This window comes from Anas platyrhynchos, chromosome 1, assembly GCF_047663525.1.
Source record: "Anas platyrhynchos isolate ZD024472 breed Pekin duck chromosome 1, IASCAAS_PekinDuck_T2T, whole genome shotgun sequence".
In the NCBI taxonomy this organism is placed as follows: Eukaryota; Metazoa; Chordata; class Aves; order Anseriformes; family Anatidae; genus Anas; species Anas platyrhynchos.
The window spans coordinates 133,073,737-133,092,574 of NC_092587.1; the positions used below are offsets into that span (position 1 = coordinate 133,073,737).

The 18,838-nt window shown below is 37.5% G+C and overlaps 1 protein-coding gene across 9 annotated transcripts in view; it reads right to left on the reverse strand.

Moving 5' to 3' along the window:
• Window positions 1-51: 51 nt before the first annotated feature.
• Window positions 52-18,838, reverse strand: part of STS (steroid sulfatase) — a 115,253-nt gene continuing 96,466 nt past the window's right edge. For 8 of the 9 annotated variants that reach the window (XM_027447410.3, XM_072029819.1, XM_027447431.3 and 5 more), the window contains one exon: window positions 52-3,835. In XM_027447410.3, the coding sequence (XP_027303211.2) occupies window positions 3,453-3,835 (383 nt within the window). In that variant the 3' untranslated portion in view covers window positions 52-3,452. Of the gene's footprint in view, window positions 3,836-4,186; window positions 4,326-18,838 lie in introns of all 9 variants that reach the window. The other variant, XR_003493445.3, reaches the window with a different exon arrangement.

Sequence of the window (18,838 nt, forward strand, 5' to 3'; positions counted from 1 at the left end):
GTGAAAAACAAAACCTCCTTGTTAGAACAGGCAATGTCATTATAAAAATGGTATGCTGTGTTTCTCATTTTATTTTGCAGATAAACAAGACTATTTTAATTACTATGATCTGACATGCTATCTCCAGAACAGAAGGTACAGTACTTGAAAATATAATACATTTGCAATACATTTGCAATACAGGGAAGGTTTATTTTAGGCATTAAATGAAACAGCATTGCCATAGAAAATGAAAAATACTGTCCTATTCTTAACAGAATCTTTCATGAAAGAACAATTGTAAAAACGGAGTTCAGATTTTATTGCTTATGTCAAAATATTAAATGCTGTATTAAGTTAGATTTTGGTAAATATGAAGCTTATGGCACAAACAAGAAAAAAATTTTATTATTCAGAGTTCTTTGGATGTGTTTTAATTTCTTAGATTTTATAATTCACAGTTAATTCTTGATAGGTATTAAATAAGTAGAAGGTTAGCAGCATCAAGGAGTTCTAAAAATCACGTATTTTCACAAAGACCACTTTTTTCTTTCAGATTGATTAGGGTATAACAGCCATTGTGATCAACACAACGTACAAACTGGAGGACTTAAAGGCAAAGAAATAGTTAGAAAAGTGTTTGAGGGGTGCGGAGGTTTTAAGAAAGAGTATTGGAGAGATGGCAACAAAACCCAATGAGGGTATAAAAGAAAGACTCTATTCAGTCAAGAAGAAAACAGAGCAGAAGAAAATTATCATTTTTCGTACCTCAGTCAGGCAGCAGAGATCAGCTGCTGTGTTAAGAGAACAAACAATTCTCACACCTGCAGAAAGTAAAGGTATAATAATAACATAGCATCTTCCCGATGAAAAGAAGTAGGTGTGGATGTCCTTAACAATATAAATTGAGGTCCTTGTTAAGGTCACAGCCTAGCAACAGTGGGAACAAAACAGATCCAATGACAGTTTGTAAGAGTTACTGCTGCATAGCTAATACATATGATTCAGCTAATACGTATGATTCTGTCCATATGATTCAGCAGGAATATTTGCTTGCAAAGGCTGCATAAACCACAGGAGTGCTGTGGCACCTGGAGAGAGCATCCTCCACCCCACTGCTCTCTATGCACCCTGGCTGAAGGCTGGGCTGCCCACCAGATGCAGGGCAGGCACAGAGGGGTCAGCATCAAGATGCTCTTGGGCCACATGGCAGAGACAAGGAGTTTGGGATGTGTGGACACTCTGCTGTGAACGCTGCAGAGAAGTACTTGTATTTAAACTGCATGGATCTTTCTTCCTAAATTTATGTTGTATATTCAGTGATTAAATAAAGCAGGGAGGCAATTATGCTGCATGAATGGCCATCTGACAGCTTTCCAGATACAATATAAAGAGTCCTGAGAGGCTGCTGGGGAAATACCTGAACTGACTAACTTCATCAGCACACATAGGATTTTTCTACCTACAGAGAACTTACAGAGCATATACAATCATAAATACAAGGTGAAACATCAAAAATAGGACTTCAGGGAAAGAGTACATTTCCCAAGACAGGAAACTGCAACAGAAAAATAATTAGAATAAAAAAAGGATAGATTTTACAGAGGGATAAATATACCTTATACCACAATATATTTTTATAGGACAGGCTTCAACAGCTCCCAACAACTGGGTCACAACCTTAATGGCAGCTGACTGAAGCTGCTGCATTATTATCAACTGAGATCCCTTTTGCATTAATGCTTTGGTAATACCACCAAACAGATTGTAATACATTAAAATGTTGGAATTAACTAGTGTTCTCTGATGCAAGTCACCTTCTATTATCAGGCATCAAATTCTTTTAGTATTTTGCTGGTATGTTCTCCTCTGGTACAATCTGCCAAATAAAACTCTTTGCCTGGCTATAGAGTAGATATAAAATGTGCCTGAATAATATGCAGATAAAAATGGATCGAGAAATTAGCCCTGAAGTATTGTAGATTTCCCAAGGCCTTGCTAAGAACTCAAGAGACTGTTATATTTGGCTTTGAGAAAATTTAAATGTTCAAACCCAAATTTATTCTCAGAAAATGGTAGATCCTATTCAGAGAGCGTAAACAACAGCAAAAATATTTAAAGTAACACCAAATGTTACTTATCTGTGATGCACACTGTACTCATCAGTGGAAGAACAGGTATGGTATGTAGATAGTGCTTTTATATTATAGTATGAATTTGAAATTCACATATTAGGTATGGACCAAATCTTTCATTTTAGCAACTGGGTTATGAATATAAGGGTTTGTCTAGATCAGGGATTAAATAATTTCTTTCTTTCTTTCTTTCTTTCTTTCTTTCTTTCTTTCTTTCTTTCTTTCTTTCTTTCTTTCTTTCTTTCTTTCTTTCTTTCTCTCTCTCTCTCTCTCTCTCTCTCTCTTTCTCTCTTTCTCTTTCTCTCTTTCTCTTTCTCTCTTTACTTCTTTCTTTCCTTCTTTCCTTCTTTCCTTCTTTATTTCATTCTTTCCTTCCTCCTTTACTCCTTTCCTCCTTTCCTCCTTTCTTCCCTTCTTCCCTTCTTTCTTCCCTTCTTCCCTTCTGTCTTTCCTTCTGTCTTTCTTTCTGTCTTTCTCTTTCTTTCTGTCTTTTCTTTTCTTCTTTTCTTCTTTCTTTCTTTCTTTCTTGGGTATGAATTTGGCCTGTGTGTATTTCTGAAGAGCTATTCTGAAGAGCTATAGTACACACTCAAGGACACACCTGGTGCACCTGAAGTGGTTTGTCTTCCAAACAAAGGTTGATTCCATGCAATAGGATGCTAGCTAGGGAGCACCATTTTAATGTGGACCAAGGTCTTCTACTATGTATCTCTCTATATTTTTATGGCACATGCAGTGTTAGATTTTTGGCACTGTTTATTATTCCATATCACTGATGCTTGTTGATAGAGATGCTGCTACAAATCTGTCCTTTACCTATCTGTCAGTTATCAAATTATAGTCACAGATGGACCTCTCCAGCATTATATATATATATTATATATAATACTATATTATATATAATATAAATGCATATATTATATGCATTTGTATTTTTTGGTGAAATATCCTAATAGCGGTGAATTGTACTTACTGAAAAGGACAGAAAAGTGTGTACTTAGTGGTTATAATTGACAGAAACAACAGGTGAATTCCTCAGTGTGTAAAAACAAAGCTGAAGCTGAAGATCTAGAAAATAATCTAATCTAGAAAATGCATACATTTTATAGATAAGGGCAGCAGCATGTGCTCCATACCATTTCTTGTATTATTAAGTCAGAAAAGATGTGTTTTGTTCTCCTTCTCTTGGCACATTTTCTTGACTGAAATTCTACTGCAACACCATATTAAAGACAGTTCATCCTACATAACAGACTTCTAAAGGCTTTGTGCAGTGGTTCAAGTGAACTACCTAGACATTCTCCTTGTTCCAGTTTCTGAAAGGGAACTGCAGCTTGTTTATCCAGAATGCACCTCCAGCAGGCTGTCTTCTGACTCAAAGTCACAGTAGCAAGACTGAAAGAGAGATGAGCAACATGGCTGAAGCCATGGCTTCCAGAGAAGGTTGTCCCAAGAGAGCTGGTCAGGGACAGCTTGCAGTGATCTGGTGTGGTTAGCTACTGCTAGTTGTATGACCCTGAGGATTTCATAGAACCGTCTCTCTGTTTTTGGAGTCAGTGGCACTTTCTCTTCAGGGTCTCTGGAGAGATCGAAGAGCAATGGGGGATCATGGCGTGTGATGAATCCTCCATGGCAAAAGCAAACATGAGAATCATAGCAACCATTAGAGTCTTCAGGATTGAAGTTTGGAGTGAAGAAGAAGGCTTTCCAGACAGATTCACCTGTAGTTTAACAAATACAAAACAGTCAATGATAATATGACCAACTGAAAAACCCTTCATCTTACAAAACTCTAATTTATACCACAGGACATCAGCCTTTTGGTACAACCTCTATCTGTACACAAACCACAACATACTGAATGAGCAAAACAAAATTAAGCAAAACATGGTGATTTTCATGCTACATATGTTTATGACATTATAATAATTATTTCATTCCCTCGGAAGAATTATAATGAGCTAAATAAAAGAAATCTGAAAAGAACATTTTTTAAAGGAAACAGTACTAAGATCTGCATAAATATTTACTAAGACATTGCTCTGTCTTCTTTTAGACATATTAAAATTTACCTTTTTCACTTGACTATATCCAGACATGATTGAGCTCTGAGTGCTTCTCATTTTGGTAATAAAAATAATTTCATTTTTGTCTTTTTCTCCCTTCATCTCCCTGTTGCATTATCCCAGTACCCTCTGCCATACGCATACTCTGCAAACACGTTAAGACAGAGATTCTCATTTTATTAAATGTGATGACATGAACTCGTATAATGGATTGTAAATTCATGTCTTAGACCTCTAGATGATTTAAAAAAAAATAGTAAAAAAAAAAAACCACATTATTACAGTAGCTCAATTCTTAGGTGAACCTTGGCTTTGTAAAATGGGAACCAAACATCTTCCAGATAGGTCATTTTCACTTAACTTAATTTGCTGTGTATAGACATTGAACTGTCTGCACTAGTGTAACTTTATTCACTATTTTCACTATTTGAAATACTAATAAATTCCTGGATCAAGGACAAGTAGGTATCAGTCCATTCCTTCAAGAAGCACTCTTGAACAGAAGGCACCCTGGAGAACCTGCAAATACTTAACAAGAAAGAATTAAGCAATAAATGGCTATTGTTTTCCTCAAGCCTCACAGGACAGACAGGCAGGGCAGACAGGAGCAGACAGGCATATCCTGGGAAGTACACAGTCCTCCCCAGTCGACGAAGCATACAATTCTCCAGAAGAAGACCAGGGAGTAATTAATCAGAGACAAAATATGTACTTTATTATTAAGAAAGGCAGGACAGTAAACAGCTGAGGGCTATAATGTCTGACTACCCATCCATTTGAGTTTATACAGATATCATAAACAGATATCAGTAACTTACTTTGCTAAGTACCCTATTGCTGAAACCATTTTTGAATCACCTCTTTTTTTTAAACTAGGGAAAAACTCTTTTTGGTATTCTGTTGAATATTGTTAAATCCTCAGAAAGCTTGTTACTCTAGTAACAATCTGTCAATAATTTATATGCGCTGCAGTAATTAATACTCATTAATCAATTCACCAGTTCACCAGAATGGAAGGCACTAGAAAATGTTGCAAGGGGAGAGATGAAGTGTTACATGACTTGCTGTAAATCACAGTCAGTGTTTAAAGAGAAACACAGGTTTAAAGAAAGAAACATCTCAGTGGTCACAGGTTGCAGTTCCAGTCTATAGCATGACTTCAAAATACGGTGGGCCGTGAAGATAATCTGAGGGCTTTCTCCTATGATGAAAGGCTGAGAGAGCTGGGGATGTTCAGCCTGAAGAAGAGAAGGCTCTGAGGAGACTTTGAGTGCTTAAAGGGGGCTTATAAAAAAGGAGAACAACTTTTTGCTTGGGCAGATAGTGACAGGACAAGGGGGAATGGTTTCAAATTAAAAGAGGGGAGATTTAGATTAGATGTTAGGAGGAAATTTTTCACTCATAGGGTGGTGAGGCACTGGCACAGGCTGACCAGAGAAGCTGTGGATGTCCCATCCCTGGAGGTGTTCAAGACCAGGTTGGACAAGGCTCTGCGAGACCTAGTGGGTGGCGTTTTTGCCTACAGCAGGGGAGCTGGAAGTGGATGATCTTTAAGGTCCCTTCCAACCCAAGCTGTTCTGTGATTTTGTGATTCTATGATTCTTTACAGCTTCTTCTATACCACTGCATTTTTCACATTGTAAGGAACTTTACCTTTAGGAACCAATTCAATGACTGAATCTGGAGACTTCCAGTTCACTTAGTCTGCACTTAAATCAGGGTCAACAGTGATGGTTATGATACACAGACTGGGAGAAACCTGTGAATGCTGCTCAGGAGTCAGCACAGAGGAAGCAGTTAAAGGCAGAGAGTTCCCTGCTGGCACAGACAATAGGACATGGCAAGCTTTAAAAGGCACTGAGGGCTGTGGCTGCAACAGCAGCAATGGCTCAGTCATACTGTGGAGGAGGGACAGGATGGGAATGGACAGGATGGGAGCGTTCCTTCATCTCCTTCTCCAATAACATTTTAAAATGTTGGTTTGATATTTGAATTATTTGCTGTTTTATCAGAATTAAAATGAACAAATAAAATCTAAAGATCCCCCTCAAATTTCTTTGAACTTAGGCACAGAACACTGCCCAGAGCAGAAATATGCCTCTCAATTATTGAGATTTAAAATTTACATTCTGGGAAGGTATATGATTCTATACTAAGCATTTCTTCAGGCTCTTTAAATTGTTTAATTGTCAAGTTCGACAATGAAGAACAGAAAAAGCCAAAGGGCATTATTGATCAGTTCTCTTTGTGCCTCTGTAGACCATACAATATTTACCCCACCTGAAAATTCAGTTCAGAGTACTATAACACCTTGTTAGAAGAGCAGAAAAAATTATATAGCTATTAAAATGTCAACTAAAAGAAATTCCAGTAAGGCCATGCACATGAGAACTCTGTGGTCAGGCTGTCTTACCATACACTTATCTTTGATGGTACACTTCTGCTGAATGACATTGAAAAGAAATTTTCAGCCAGTTTTTTGGTATTGCACATTGTAGCACAGGACCATTTCAAGGGCTTACACACAGCAATATAAATTCTGCATGGGGATTCTGAATTACAAGCAGCTCACATAGGTAAGTATAAAGACATATTTAGAAAATATGGAAAAGAAAAAATGAGGAAGCTGTACTATGATTTTTGTTCCAAGACAAAGTTAGATGAGGCCCTGGGCAACCTATCTAGTGGGTGGCATCCCTGCCCATGTCAGGGGGGTTAGAACTGGATGATCGGTTTGATCTTTCCAACCTGAGCAATTCTATGATTCTCTTGCAGAATAAAGATTTCTTCAGGTTTGTTTATATCCAGGGCATTTGTTATGTTGCAAAAATGTGTGGGGTTTGAGACAGCCATGTGTGTGACATCATATCATGTCTGAACTGCATGGCTAATTTTTCCAAGAGCTGATGATTATCAGCTGTGCTGCTATGTAAATCATGCTTATACTATGCAAACCACTGAGCTCTAGGAGAGCAAGACTGTTATTGTGCAATGATCATCTGTTGCACTGCAGCGTTGTTTCAGAGGGTCTGGAACTTCATGTAGTGCTGGAGGAACACCAGTGCTGAGTTTAACCACCCATTTCCTAAGCATTATAAAAACTAAAGCATATCTGCCAGTGTCTGTGGCTGTGAAGCATCCAGTGTAATATACTAGGAGACATAAAGAGCTGTCAGACTTCTAATCTGTAAAGCTGATGAGCTGTATAAGGCTGGATATTAAAAAGGGAGAGTTCTCTCCCAGTCTCTCTCAGCTGATATAGAATCTCATTTTGTCAGAGGGTTAACTACAAGGATCAAATTAATCTCTCAGTAATTAACAATGCCTTTGTTCTGCAAACCATCTGGATAGTAAACTCTCTTTTTATATAAAGATAACTATATATCTCTTCTTCAGTGAACCTAGTAGTAAAATTGTCAGGGCTCCCCCGCAGTCAGTATATCAGATCCCTTCCAAAACACAACAGGCAAGCCCAAAGTCTGCAGAACCCATTGAAACCTCATCCCAGTGTTTCACAGCTACTTTATTCAGCGTCTGTATTTTCCTGAAGTTCTCCAGCTCAGTGAATTGCCCAACAATTTCACTTGTTCAGACCTCCCAATGCCACTTTTCTTTACACATGTAGAAAAAACAAAAGCCACAGAAAGTGTACATATAAATAGTCTCAAATAAAATAGGTTGCAATTAGTTCAAGTAAACCTGGTATGAACACACTTGCTATGAGTTTGATCTCCTAAACAGACTGCTCTTCTGTTTTATCTATTTATCTGTAGGATCTATTTATCCTCTCAGACTCATACAGACAGTATACAGTTCCAACAGACAGGTAGCAGCCATAAGATTAAATAAAAGCTCTCAGTAAGATATATTAATATTTCTAAGATGATGTGACACACTGGATATGGATGTCATTTCTGTTATAGTAGTAGCACTGTGCTTAATAACTGATGGCTATATCCTATTTTCTGATAAGGACTTCTTGAAGTGAACAGAAGCTATTGCTGTGTTATTCCCTGAACATTATTTTTACTGTATTTAATCTGCAACAGATAGATCTAGGTTTGCTACTATTGTCATTGCTTTTGTTCATATTATTTTTTCTTCTTTCAAGAGAAGAAAAAGTTAAACAAGTCTGTTCTTCACTGTAAATTGGGGAGCTGGTCTGTCCTTGACTTCAGAGGCACTTGAGCATAACCCTTTGGGCACAGTGCTACATACAAATGTAAATTGCCCACAGACTTTTCCTGCATTTTGTGTGCTCTGTAGCCATGGTGAGCTCTCACATTCTATCTTAAGGCAGCTCTTCAACATTTCTACAGAGTAACAGATGAAAGCCGAAACTCACTTGAAAATGATATTCTTTAGATAACTGTTGTTACTGCTAGATTGATTCCTTTCTTCCTGCTTTTTATATCTTTAGAATAATTTAGAAGTGCAAGATTCTGTACTAATCTTATATAAGGTAGATATCACATATGTGTATTTATTCATCTCTTCAAGTATTTAATAATTTTAACAAGATTTTGGTTGCTAAGTTCTTGTAGAACTATATATGTCATATGGAGACTACTATTTGGTTACTATAAAGAAAACATACGTATTTGGTTATTTTTATGAATATATATATTCCTCAAACAGCTAATAAAAATCTGCTATTTGAGTTCAAAATTTTGTAACTTTACTCTTTCAGTGATTTTTTTTTCATTTTTAGATACATGTATCTGGGTATCTTACAATGTTACATTGTTACATCAGTTAAAAGACAGCACATTATGTCCCAGTGTAGGTGGAAAATAACTGAGCAATAATCAAAGACTTAATGTTAGTTTATAAGAATTGGTTGTTGATAGAAGAGGCTTGCATAAAGAACTGTGCAGAACATAAAGTATTTGTGGTAAAAACATGATAAAACCTACACATTATCAGCAGTGATTTTACAGTCTTAATGATAGAAACTGCAATGCTAAGTATCCACTAAATCTGAAAGGATTGCACAGTGGTGGACATCTAATAATCATACTGAACATTACTGGAGGAATAATACAAGACATGGTAAACCCATTGTCAGGCTGATGAAATGAAGCCAAGTCATGGGTTAATTCTTGCATGAGCTGGTGAGCAAGTGCTGTGCTATTCAGTGGAACATGGTTCCACTGAATTCTGTTCCAAGTCAAGATTAGCTGAATGGTAGAAGCTGACAAAGAATTTTCTTCCTGAATTCTTCATTATCATCTTCAAAAAGAATGACAGATCATGTATAGAGTGTTTTTTTTCCGCTTGTTGAAGAAACTCCCAAATGGGCACAGAAATTATGTTGCTAAAAAAGGAAGTGTGAATGCAATATCATGCCTCATATTTGGAAGTCCTTGTTAATAGAGTTACACCGAAGAATACATTTTGCCCTGGAAAGAAAAAAGGATTCCACCCATAGTAACCTGATGCATATAATCTTGACACTTGCTAAAAATTTGGTTCAAGGGTCTATTCACTTGTCGAATTGTCCATATAATTTTCAATTCATCTAAACAGCAGTTGATGTCATGCTGAAGACAGAAGATAATGTTGGCACTAACAAAATTAGTGGTCTGTTTCATTGTTTCTGAGAAAAAGAGTGGTGATTTGCATGTACTGGTTTTCCACTGGAGTCAGTAATAGACATAGCTAAGAAACAACAGAGTAATACACTTAAGAATGTAACAAAGCATAGCCACTTTGCCAAGGATGACAAAAATTAAAGAGAAATCTATTCAGAATGGTGTTTTGCCTTTTGTCCTTTCTGTCCTTCAAAAAATGCAATTTATTAATAGAAAATAAATTGAGGACAATCACTCCTCTCTGACATAAAGTGAATGCAATCATCTTGATTGAAATGAACAGATATGCAAGATTCAGACAGCTATTTTCCTGATACTGAGTCAAACACATGAGACAAAGATGTAAAGGAAATTCTAAGCAACTACTGCAAATATTTTCAAACAAGTTTGAACTAAACAAAACCATCTCCCAGAATTTAGTCATAGATGTCTCTCTCCAGACATTTTTTAAAATCTTTAAAAATTTGGATGTCAAAAAAACCTTTGATACACAGAATGCACAGAAATATTCCAAATCATTAACCTGAAAATTTATAATGAGCTTAATCTTTAAATAGAAAGAAAAGGGTCAAAGAAAAGTTTAAACCTGTTTGACTAAGCTTGTTATGAGCCCACATTTAGGGAATGGAAACCAGAAGCCTACTAGAAGTCTGTGCAAAATAATATGATTACTGAGCATGTGTACAAACAGTGCAGTTGACCCTCTCCGTCACCAAAATTCCTGAATTAAATCTAAACACCAAAAGCATAAACCATAGGTTATTCTATTAAAGATAGTCAACAGGGACTATTATATAAATTTATTCCTACAAAAATTTCTAGAAGCTGTCTATTACCTAGTTTCATATGGGAATGTTCAAGATTAATTTTTTTCAAAGAAATTCAGCAGTCGGCCAGTGTGGACTTCTCTGCAAAAGTCAAACCCCATTTCACAGTTCTACAGTCAGCATGAATGCTTGAGCTTGAAGAGAAGACTGGTTTTAGGAAAGCAATGGGAATATTTTCTTGTCCTTGGCAGTGTGCAAAATGGATGCAGAGAGCTTCAGCTGTTCTCCAGATGACTATAAGTGATGGAAAAGGTAAACAACCTTGACCCTCTCTCCTACTTTCCAGAATGAGAAAGGAAGACATGTGGCATAGTGAAAAACAGGCTTTATCCTTCTAAGTGCTATAATTTGCTAAAATATCCTTGCTATTAAAAACAAGATGAAAGAAGGGTCTCCTGGGCCTGTAAATGGAATGAATTCACTTTAATAACATATTATATGTTAAATGAAGAGAGCTCAGAGTTATTTTGAGGATAGGTTACTCCAACTCTGTCGATCAATTAATATAAAATCATTCTGGTGAGTGAACTCTGTTCAGTCACACATGAAGTAATCTAATATTTAAAGTCTGTAATACTGAGATTTTTATTATTATTATTATTATCATTATTATTTTTTCATGAGGAATGGTTCACTGGATTGGTGTACAGAAGGTTTGGCTTGTGCTTTCCAAGCTGCAACCATCCTTAGTTTGTAATTTAAACAAGGAGAAAGAGAAGTGTAAAGAAAAAGAAGAAGAAAAAGAAAAAGAAAGAGAGAGAAAGAGAATAGCTCATTTTTAGATTTACTCTTGGTTTAGTTGTCTTTTAAAACAATTATTTTAATATCAAGCCTATGCAACCATACTTTCAACATGATTTGAAATAGTTTGTTTTGGCTATTGTATTTCCCCAACATTCCTTTATTGTCCCATCCTCTTAAGAGTTTAAATTAACTCTCAGGTAAAATTTTCACATTTTAAGCACTTATTGTGGAAGAAACTGAAGTGTTTTCAACATAGAAAAGTCAAAAACTTCATGAAAACAAAAGAAAAAAAAATAAAAAAGACATGAACAGGTCCAGAATTATTTCTGATTAGCATTGGCCTAGCCAGAACTCAGAATCATTGGAAAATAAATTAATTTTCACTTCAGTAAAACTTTAAATTTACTTTTTCTTTAATTATGTTACTTAAAAACAGAAATAATGATAATTACTAAAATTGGACAGTGTCTCTTTCATGTGATGAAAAAGAAACTGAGATACTGAAATTTCTAGTGGCACAGCTAGGAATCTAGCCTGGGATTCCTCATTCTCAGAAACCAAACATTAGCTACAGAAAAAAGACTTGTTCCAAAAAGTACACCTTTGCAAGCAGAGCAGTTAGGTTTATGTTCTCATTATGAATAGAAATAATGTAAATATTAAATAAATTTTATTAGGTTGATGTTGCAAGGGCTTGGTAGCAGGTGAGCTGCAGGGCTGGTCTCTGTGAGCAGAGCTCAGCAGCTGCCCCATGTCACACCAGAGCCAGCTCCAGCCAGCTCCAAAAGGGACCTGCCACTGCCCAGAGCTGAGCGAGGGAGCAATGCTGGGTGGGCCTCTGGGAGAGCAGATTTAAGAAGGAAAAATAATCTGCTGTGCAACAGCAGCTGGGAGAGCAAGGAGTGAGGACCAGCCCTGCAGACCCCCATGTCAGTGCAGCAGGAGGGCAGGAGGTGCTCCAGGCAAGCAGCAGCAGTTCCCCTGCAGCCTGTGGAGAGGCCCCTGGTGGCGCAGGCTGTCCCCCTGCAGCCCACGGGTCCCACATGGAGCAGATCTCCATGCTGCAGCCTGTGGAGGAGCCCCCGGTGGAGCAGGTGGATGTGGCCTGGAGGAGGCTGCAGCCCATGGAGAGCCCCCACAGGAGCAGGCCCCGGGCCGGAGCTGCAGCCCATGGAGAGGAGCCCACGCAGGAGCAGAGGGTCTGGGGGGAGCTGCCGCCCACTTGTGGGGGACCCATTCTGGAGCAGTTTGCTCCTGGGGGATGGACCCTGTGGGACGGATCCATGTGGGAGCAATTCTTGAAGAGCTGCTGCCTGTGGGCAGCACCCGCAGGCTCAGCTGGGGAAGGACGGCATCCCGTGGGAGGGACCCCATGTGGAGCAGAGGCAGGGAGTGACCGTGAAGGAGCGGTGGAGATGAAGTGTTAGGGACTGACTGCAGCCCCTATTCACTGTTCCCCTGCACTGCATGTGGGGAGGATGTAGAAGGATGTAGAAGAGGGTGGCTGGAGGGAGGGTGTTTATTAGTTTGTTTTTAGATTCTCACTGGTCTGGCCTGTTATTAGTAGACAACAAATTTTATTAATCTCCCAATGTTGAGTTTGTTTTGTCTGTGATGGTAATTGGTTAGGGATCTCCCTGTCCTTATTTCAACCCTTAAACCCTTTCCATTGTATTTTCTCCCTCTTTTCATTTGAGGAAGGGGAGTGAGTGAGTGGTTGTGGTGTTCAGCTGACCAGCAGGGTAAAAGCACTACATCCCCTGTATTTGTCTTTCTCTCCAAGAGTAAGTTGGGAATGGAGCCCTCCACATCCCAGTATACGAACAGCCTTTCCACATAGCTTAACAGTAATTCTGCTGTTGTTCTCACACTGCAGAGCCAAGACAAGAAAATAATGTAAAGGATTTGTCATGTTTGTCAAAGGAAACACTTTCTTACCTATAATATTGGTACCAGAAATGCGTATCTGTTGATTAGTTCAAGTTTCTTGAGCTTGATATAATTAGTTTTCTGGTTTGTGTTTAAACTGGAAATGCTCTTCTTCCCTTCAGCCGTTATGTTACTTCACACTTACCAAGTAATACACCCCTACTGTGTCACCAAAATTCATCTGCAGCTGCTCTGATACCAAAGATAGCAAATTAAAATAGTTAATCAGGTAGGTTAGGTAAATGACACGATGTTTGCTCCGCTTCCTCAACCTGTTGTGGTTGAATTGCTGAAAACAAACTAAGGATCTGGGAGATCATTTGGGATTTTGGGGGGCTTTCCTTGATTTTGGTGCCTCCATGTAAGATCATGCAGGGGAAAACAAAGAAACAAACAAACAAAACCACAAGGGGGCAAATAAGGAGTGAAGTTGATGCTTACAAAACAAGTTAGGAAGCAGGGGAAACAAAGTAACTTCAGTCATCGAGCAGATTAAAATATCATAATGAACTTCATTAGATGAAGCTTCAGATGTTTGATACAAATAAAAAAAAAAACAAACAGCGTGTCCTCTTGATAACATCAAAGAATAAAATCAGGAGCAAAAAAATAAACCTAAAAGAACATAAGAACATTATTGAGATCTCATTAATGTATATAAATATATGAGGGGAGGATGTCGAGAGGATGGAGCTGGCCTCTTTTCTGTTTTGCCCAGTGATAGGACGAGAGACAAGGGACACAAACTGAAGCACAGGAGGTTCCAGCTGAATATGAGCACTTCTTTACTGTGAGGTTGACAGAGCACTGGAACAGGTTGTCCAGAGAGGTCTTCTTCTCTGGAGATATTCAAAACCTGCCTGGATGCCATCCTGAGCAATGTGCTCTAGGTGATCATGGTGATCCTGCTCGGCAGGGGGGTTGGACTAGATGATCTTCAGAGGTCCCTTCCATCCCCATCCCATTGGTCCCCCAATCCCACCCACCCATTCTGTGGTTTAAAGAAAAAAAAAAAAATAAAAAAAAAAATGGAATGGACTTGGAAAAAAAGAAACAGAAAGGGCAAATAACAGAGAAATCCTCATGAAGGTCTGAGTTTATTACAATTTCTGCAGCTGCAGAACAGAAAGACACACACAAGGATCTATTAAGAGGATGAAAAGGAGATTCACTATAAGCGAGACTAGGAGTACAGAAAGGGAGAGAGAAAGGGAAATAAATAGATGGGAAAAGGATGAAAACAGGGTAAAAGGATACAGTTTGAAGAGGAGAAAGGGGATAATCTTTGTCCAACAAAAATGTAGTTCAAGTGAGTTGAAGATACGTGAGTTATCCTGAAGGAAAAGTGAATTTCTCCCACAGCCTCGCTATTTTCATTCAGATACTTGTTGCTGTTTAAATCCTTCATGAGACTGTGTAGCTGAACCAGTGGAGAACAGATACAAATCCACATCATGCTGACACTTCAACATTTTTAAAGGATGGTGACCCTCAAAACAGAACAGTAGTCTGCAGCAATAGACTTCTACTGTTGAGGAATTTCAAGCGAAAACTTTGCTGCAGACTATAATTAGTAAAAATATGCCTATGTATCTATGGAGACTTGTTACTTACTGTTACAAGTTTCTGTATGATTTCTCTAATAGATTACATTGGCATTGCATGTTGATATTCAGATGAAATCTGATGACAAAGAATGAAGTTTAATGTGTCTTACTGAGGTTTATTAAGTAATTGTGGGGAAGGACCCTTATGCCTCCATGGTAAGAGCTACCCCAATCAGCAACAGCATTCACTTCTAAGAAAGAATAATAATAAGAAACCTCTCAGAGATTTGATAGCTAACAGCCAATGTAAATGAATATTTTCATTTTGTGTTAAAAGGAAAATTGAACATGAGAAGCAAGTGGCACTTTCTTAATTGGATTTTAAAGAGCATTGTGCCAGCGTAACTCAAACTATTCTATGCTTTTCTTTTCTGACCACTCATGTCAGATCTTTCATGACACTAATGTCTGGATAAAATTTTGCTCAGTTATACAAAACTAACTTACTCTTTGTATTTTACTACAGTCTAACCTAGCTATTTTATTTATTACATATTTTTAAACATATATTATTATAACATAGTTTATGTTATAATATGTTATGTTACAATATTATTATGTTATGTTACATATCAAAGATACTGAGCAGATTTGCTTTCATAAACATCATAGAGGTTCTGGTGAAAAGCACTGCTGTTGCAGTCTTCCTACTGGAGTCACTTTCAGAGTGAGGTATCACCCCAACTTAGAGAACCAAAATTCCCATCTCTCCAGAATTCTATAGTCCATCTTCAGTTTGGCTTTCTAAGAGCAAATATCTATTTACAATGTGCTGCTGCTTGTGAAAGATCCCAAGGTGTTCATAGATAGTGGGCTGAACATCTCCTCCCCTCAAGTGTATGTAAAGTCTACATATTTAACTGAGGTAGCCAGAAAATACAGAGAGAGGTTTGCAGATTTTTTTTCTTAAAAATTAACAACAACAAAATGCCAACCAATCAAACAGAAAACAAAAACACACAAAACTTCCTTTTTCATAAAAATTACTTCTGTATACTTTACTATTATTATTATCATTATTTCTTTTGTAATGTCTCACTCATCATTAAGAATTGTTGAGTGACTTCTGAAATAGTCACTAGCTAAAGTACATCTGAATTGACTCTGCTTACGTGTTGGCAATACCTTTCTTATTTTAATATATGCAGTTTCTTCTATTCCAGTTCTAGCAAATAAGAACAAAAGCTCATTTCAGGTATTTCAAATGAATTTTCTTTTTGTCACCTAATTCATTCCCCTGCCACTGCATGATTGTTCCCTACAATGTATTTTTTAGAGCTTTCTTGATGGATGGTGTATTCTATTGTAACTTTTGTGCTACTATCACTCATTTCCTTTATTGCAGAAGACAAAAAAAGACATTTTGTTGGCACATTGCTTTCACTTACTTTTTTATCTGGTAACTTTTTCAAATACACATCTTTCACCAACTTTTGCTGGAGTTTACAGATTTTGGTGCAGGTCTCAGAGTTTATTTGGATTGCCCCCATTCCTCATTGCACTGACTGTTCTAAATTCCATTTCTACATCTTTTTTAGAGTTATGGTCCACTGAAGCAAATATTTAAATTCCCATGAATTTATTGAGAGGATCTTTTCACCTTCTTTGCCTTCAGTTTAACAAAGTATTTATATCTTAGTTTAAGAATTCAAATACTGACCTCATGCTTAAATATAGCAATGTGCAATGTAATCTGTGACTGAAGCTACGTGTGTTCAAATAATTGTTTAATCAAGGATCTACATATGCTCTTCAACTCCCATTAAATTGCATACTTCGAACTACTTTTGAAAACAAAATATGCAAAAAGTTGAGTATATTATTATTATTATTAGAGAATCTGGTGCCGTTTTCTTAAAACAGAAGTCCTGTACACTGGACAACTCTACATTGCAGAAAAAAACACTGCTTGGCATTCAGATCCTATCTTGCTGAAGATTAAACTAACACCTGCTTAGCAACATCATCTAATTCTAAGCATAAATTCCTCAGGTTCCCAAGTCCCCACCAGTAAAATCTTGTTGCCTTTTCTTCTGGTATTCATGGACATATGCATGATATCCAGGTAACTCCAGGTGTTTTTAACTATGTGGTGCATGAACTTGGGGGCCCACTGGAGAGATTCAGCAACATAATCTTACAGGGTGCTCAGCTGAGAGATGTAATCAGCTCTGGAGTGAGTTCACACAAGAAAAAAGCAACAAGGGACCTGGGAAACTCCAACCACTGACCTTCACTCTTTACACATGAATAATTTCTTTTTTTCTCATGGCAAAATGCTTTCTGATGATTTTTTCCTCCAGTCTCCTGAAACACAGTTGTAGGAGGGTAGGTAAACCTCTGCTGTCAGTGAGGTGTCAGTGTTTCTTCTCTTTGGCTTGCTCTCCTATTTTAAACTAACTACTATCCAATGTAGTAATTCTAGCTTGGCTCAGACTGTCTTTGAAGAGGGCACTTATGTCACAATTTTATTCCAACATTTATTATTTATTGCACCACTATGAGGTCCAGGCTCTGCTACACAAGACAGTTACAAAGTTGAATTAAACAAAGACAGCCTCATCCTTGAGCATGAAAACCTTTTCATTTTCTTTTTGCTATCCTAAAAATATGCTCCAATAGATTATGGCTCAGGTTAATGGCCTTAACCCCTTATTTCAGGAAGTAATATAAATAAATAGAACAAATAACAGCTTGCTGTCTAAAGTCATTCAGTTACACATTGTACTTCCTCCAGACAACTGAAAATGCTTTTGGCATTACATGACAAGATATAAATTTTATATATGCCCTCCCTCCCTACTGTAGTTAAGAGTGACAAGAGCACTCAAAGGATATTGTGAAATACAAACATCTGCATATTGGTAGGCTTTTTTTGGGCTTTTGAATCTTACATTCAATTTTTAATTCATAGCTCTGCAAACTCAGTCTGTATCTCTTGATTGTAGCTGGTTTCTTTGCCAAAATACTCTCTAAAGATCTGTGACAATAGTAAGGATAACAGAAAACTAGGAAATGTTTTCCTATTGTATTCACTACCGTGGCGTCTTCTATGCCATTATCCAAAAAAGAATTGACAGACATTTACCACAAGTTTAGTAACTAATTAAAATACAGGAATCCAGGCAATGTTTACATGGTTGTTGAACTTTCTCTTACATTTCCAAAGATGTTTCTAATAGGCTGGCATTCACAATGAATATGCCCAAGCTTAAACTCTATTTCTTTCTTAATACTGAGTCAGTATTCTAATTCAAGGTCTTCACACTTAGGGCATGTAATCATGAAAAGGAACCTAAATATCTGTTAGGATTAGAAATTAGGAAATCTCCCAGTCAAACTGCATTCAAAATGAAGTCAGGCCAAGCAGATAGACTTCATAAACAAATTTCCTATCACCAAAGTCCTTACCTACACTTTGAAAGTTTTTCCTGTCTTGCTGATTCTCACAGGTTTGTCTAGTTTTAATTTTGGACCACAACTTTCTTCTGGTCTATCTAGCATAAAAAGAACCAAAAACTACATGTAAAAAAGGCTGTCTGCTTCCACGGCCATCTCTGCAAGAACAGAACAAAATTCACCAGAAGAGGAGTAAAATGCATCTATATAGAACATTTCACAGCCATGTTGGTCCTTGGATGACCAAAGAACATGGATACTTTAAGCCTTCCTAAATGTGATTCTCTCCCTGCCTGAGACACAATGTGTTCTCATACACCTTTTCAGAATACATAACAACTGAAATGCAGAATCTAAAAACAAATGGGGGTGAGGATACATCTGAGGTCACTTAATCCATGAATGGATAAAAATTATTGAAACTGATGAGGAAAGACAAAGTACAATTTTTGCAAGCACTTTTCCTTGTATGTGTACACAGTGACTGCATCAACTGGCTCAGTCAATGTTGCCTGCCTGCTGCTTGCTGCCTCTTTCTTGACATGGCCATAACTCTTC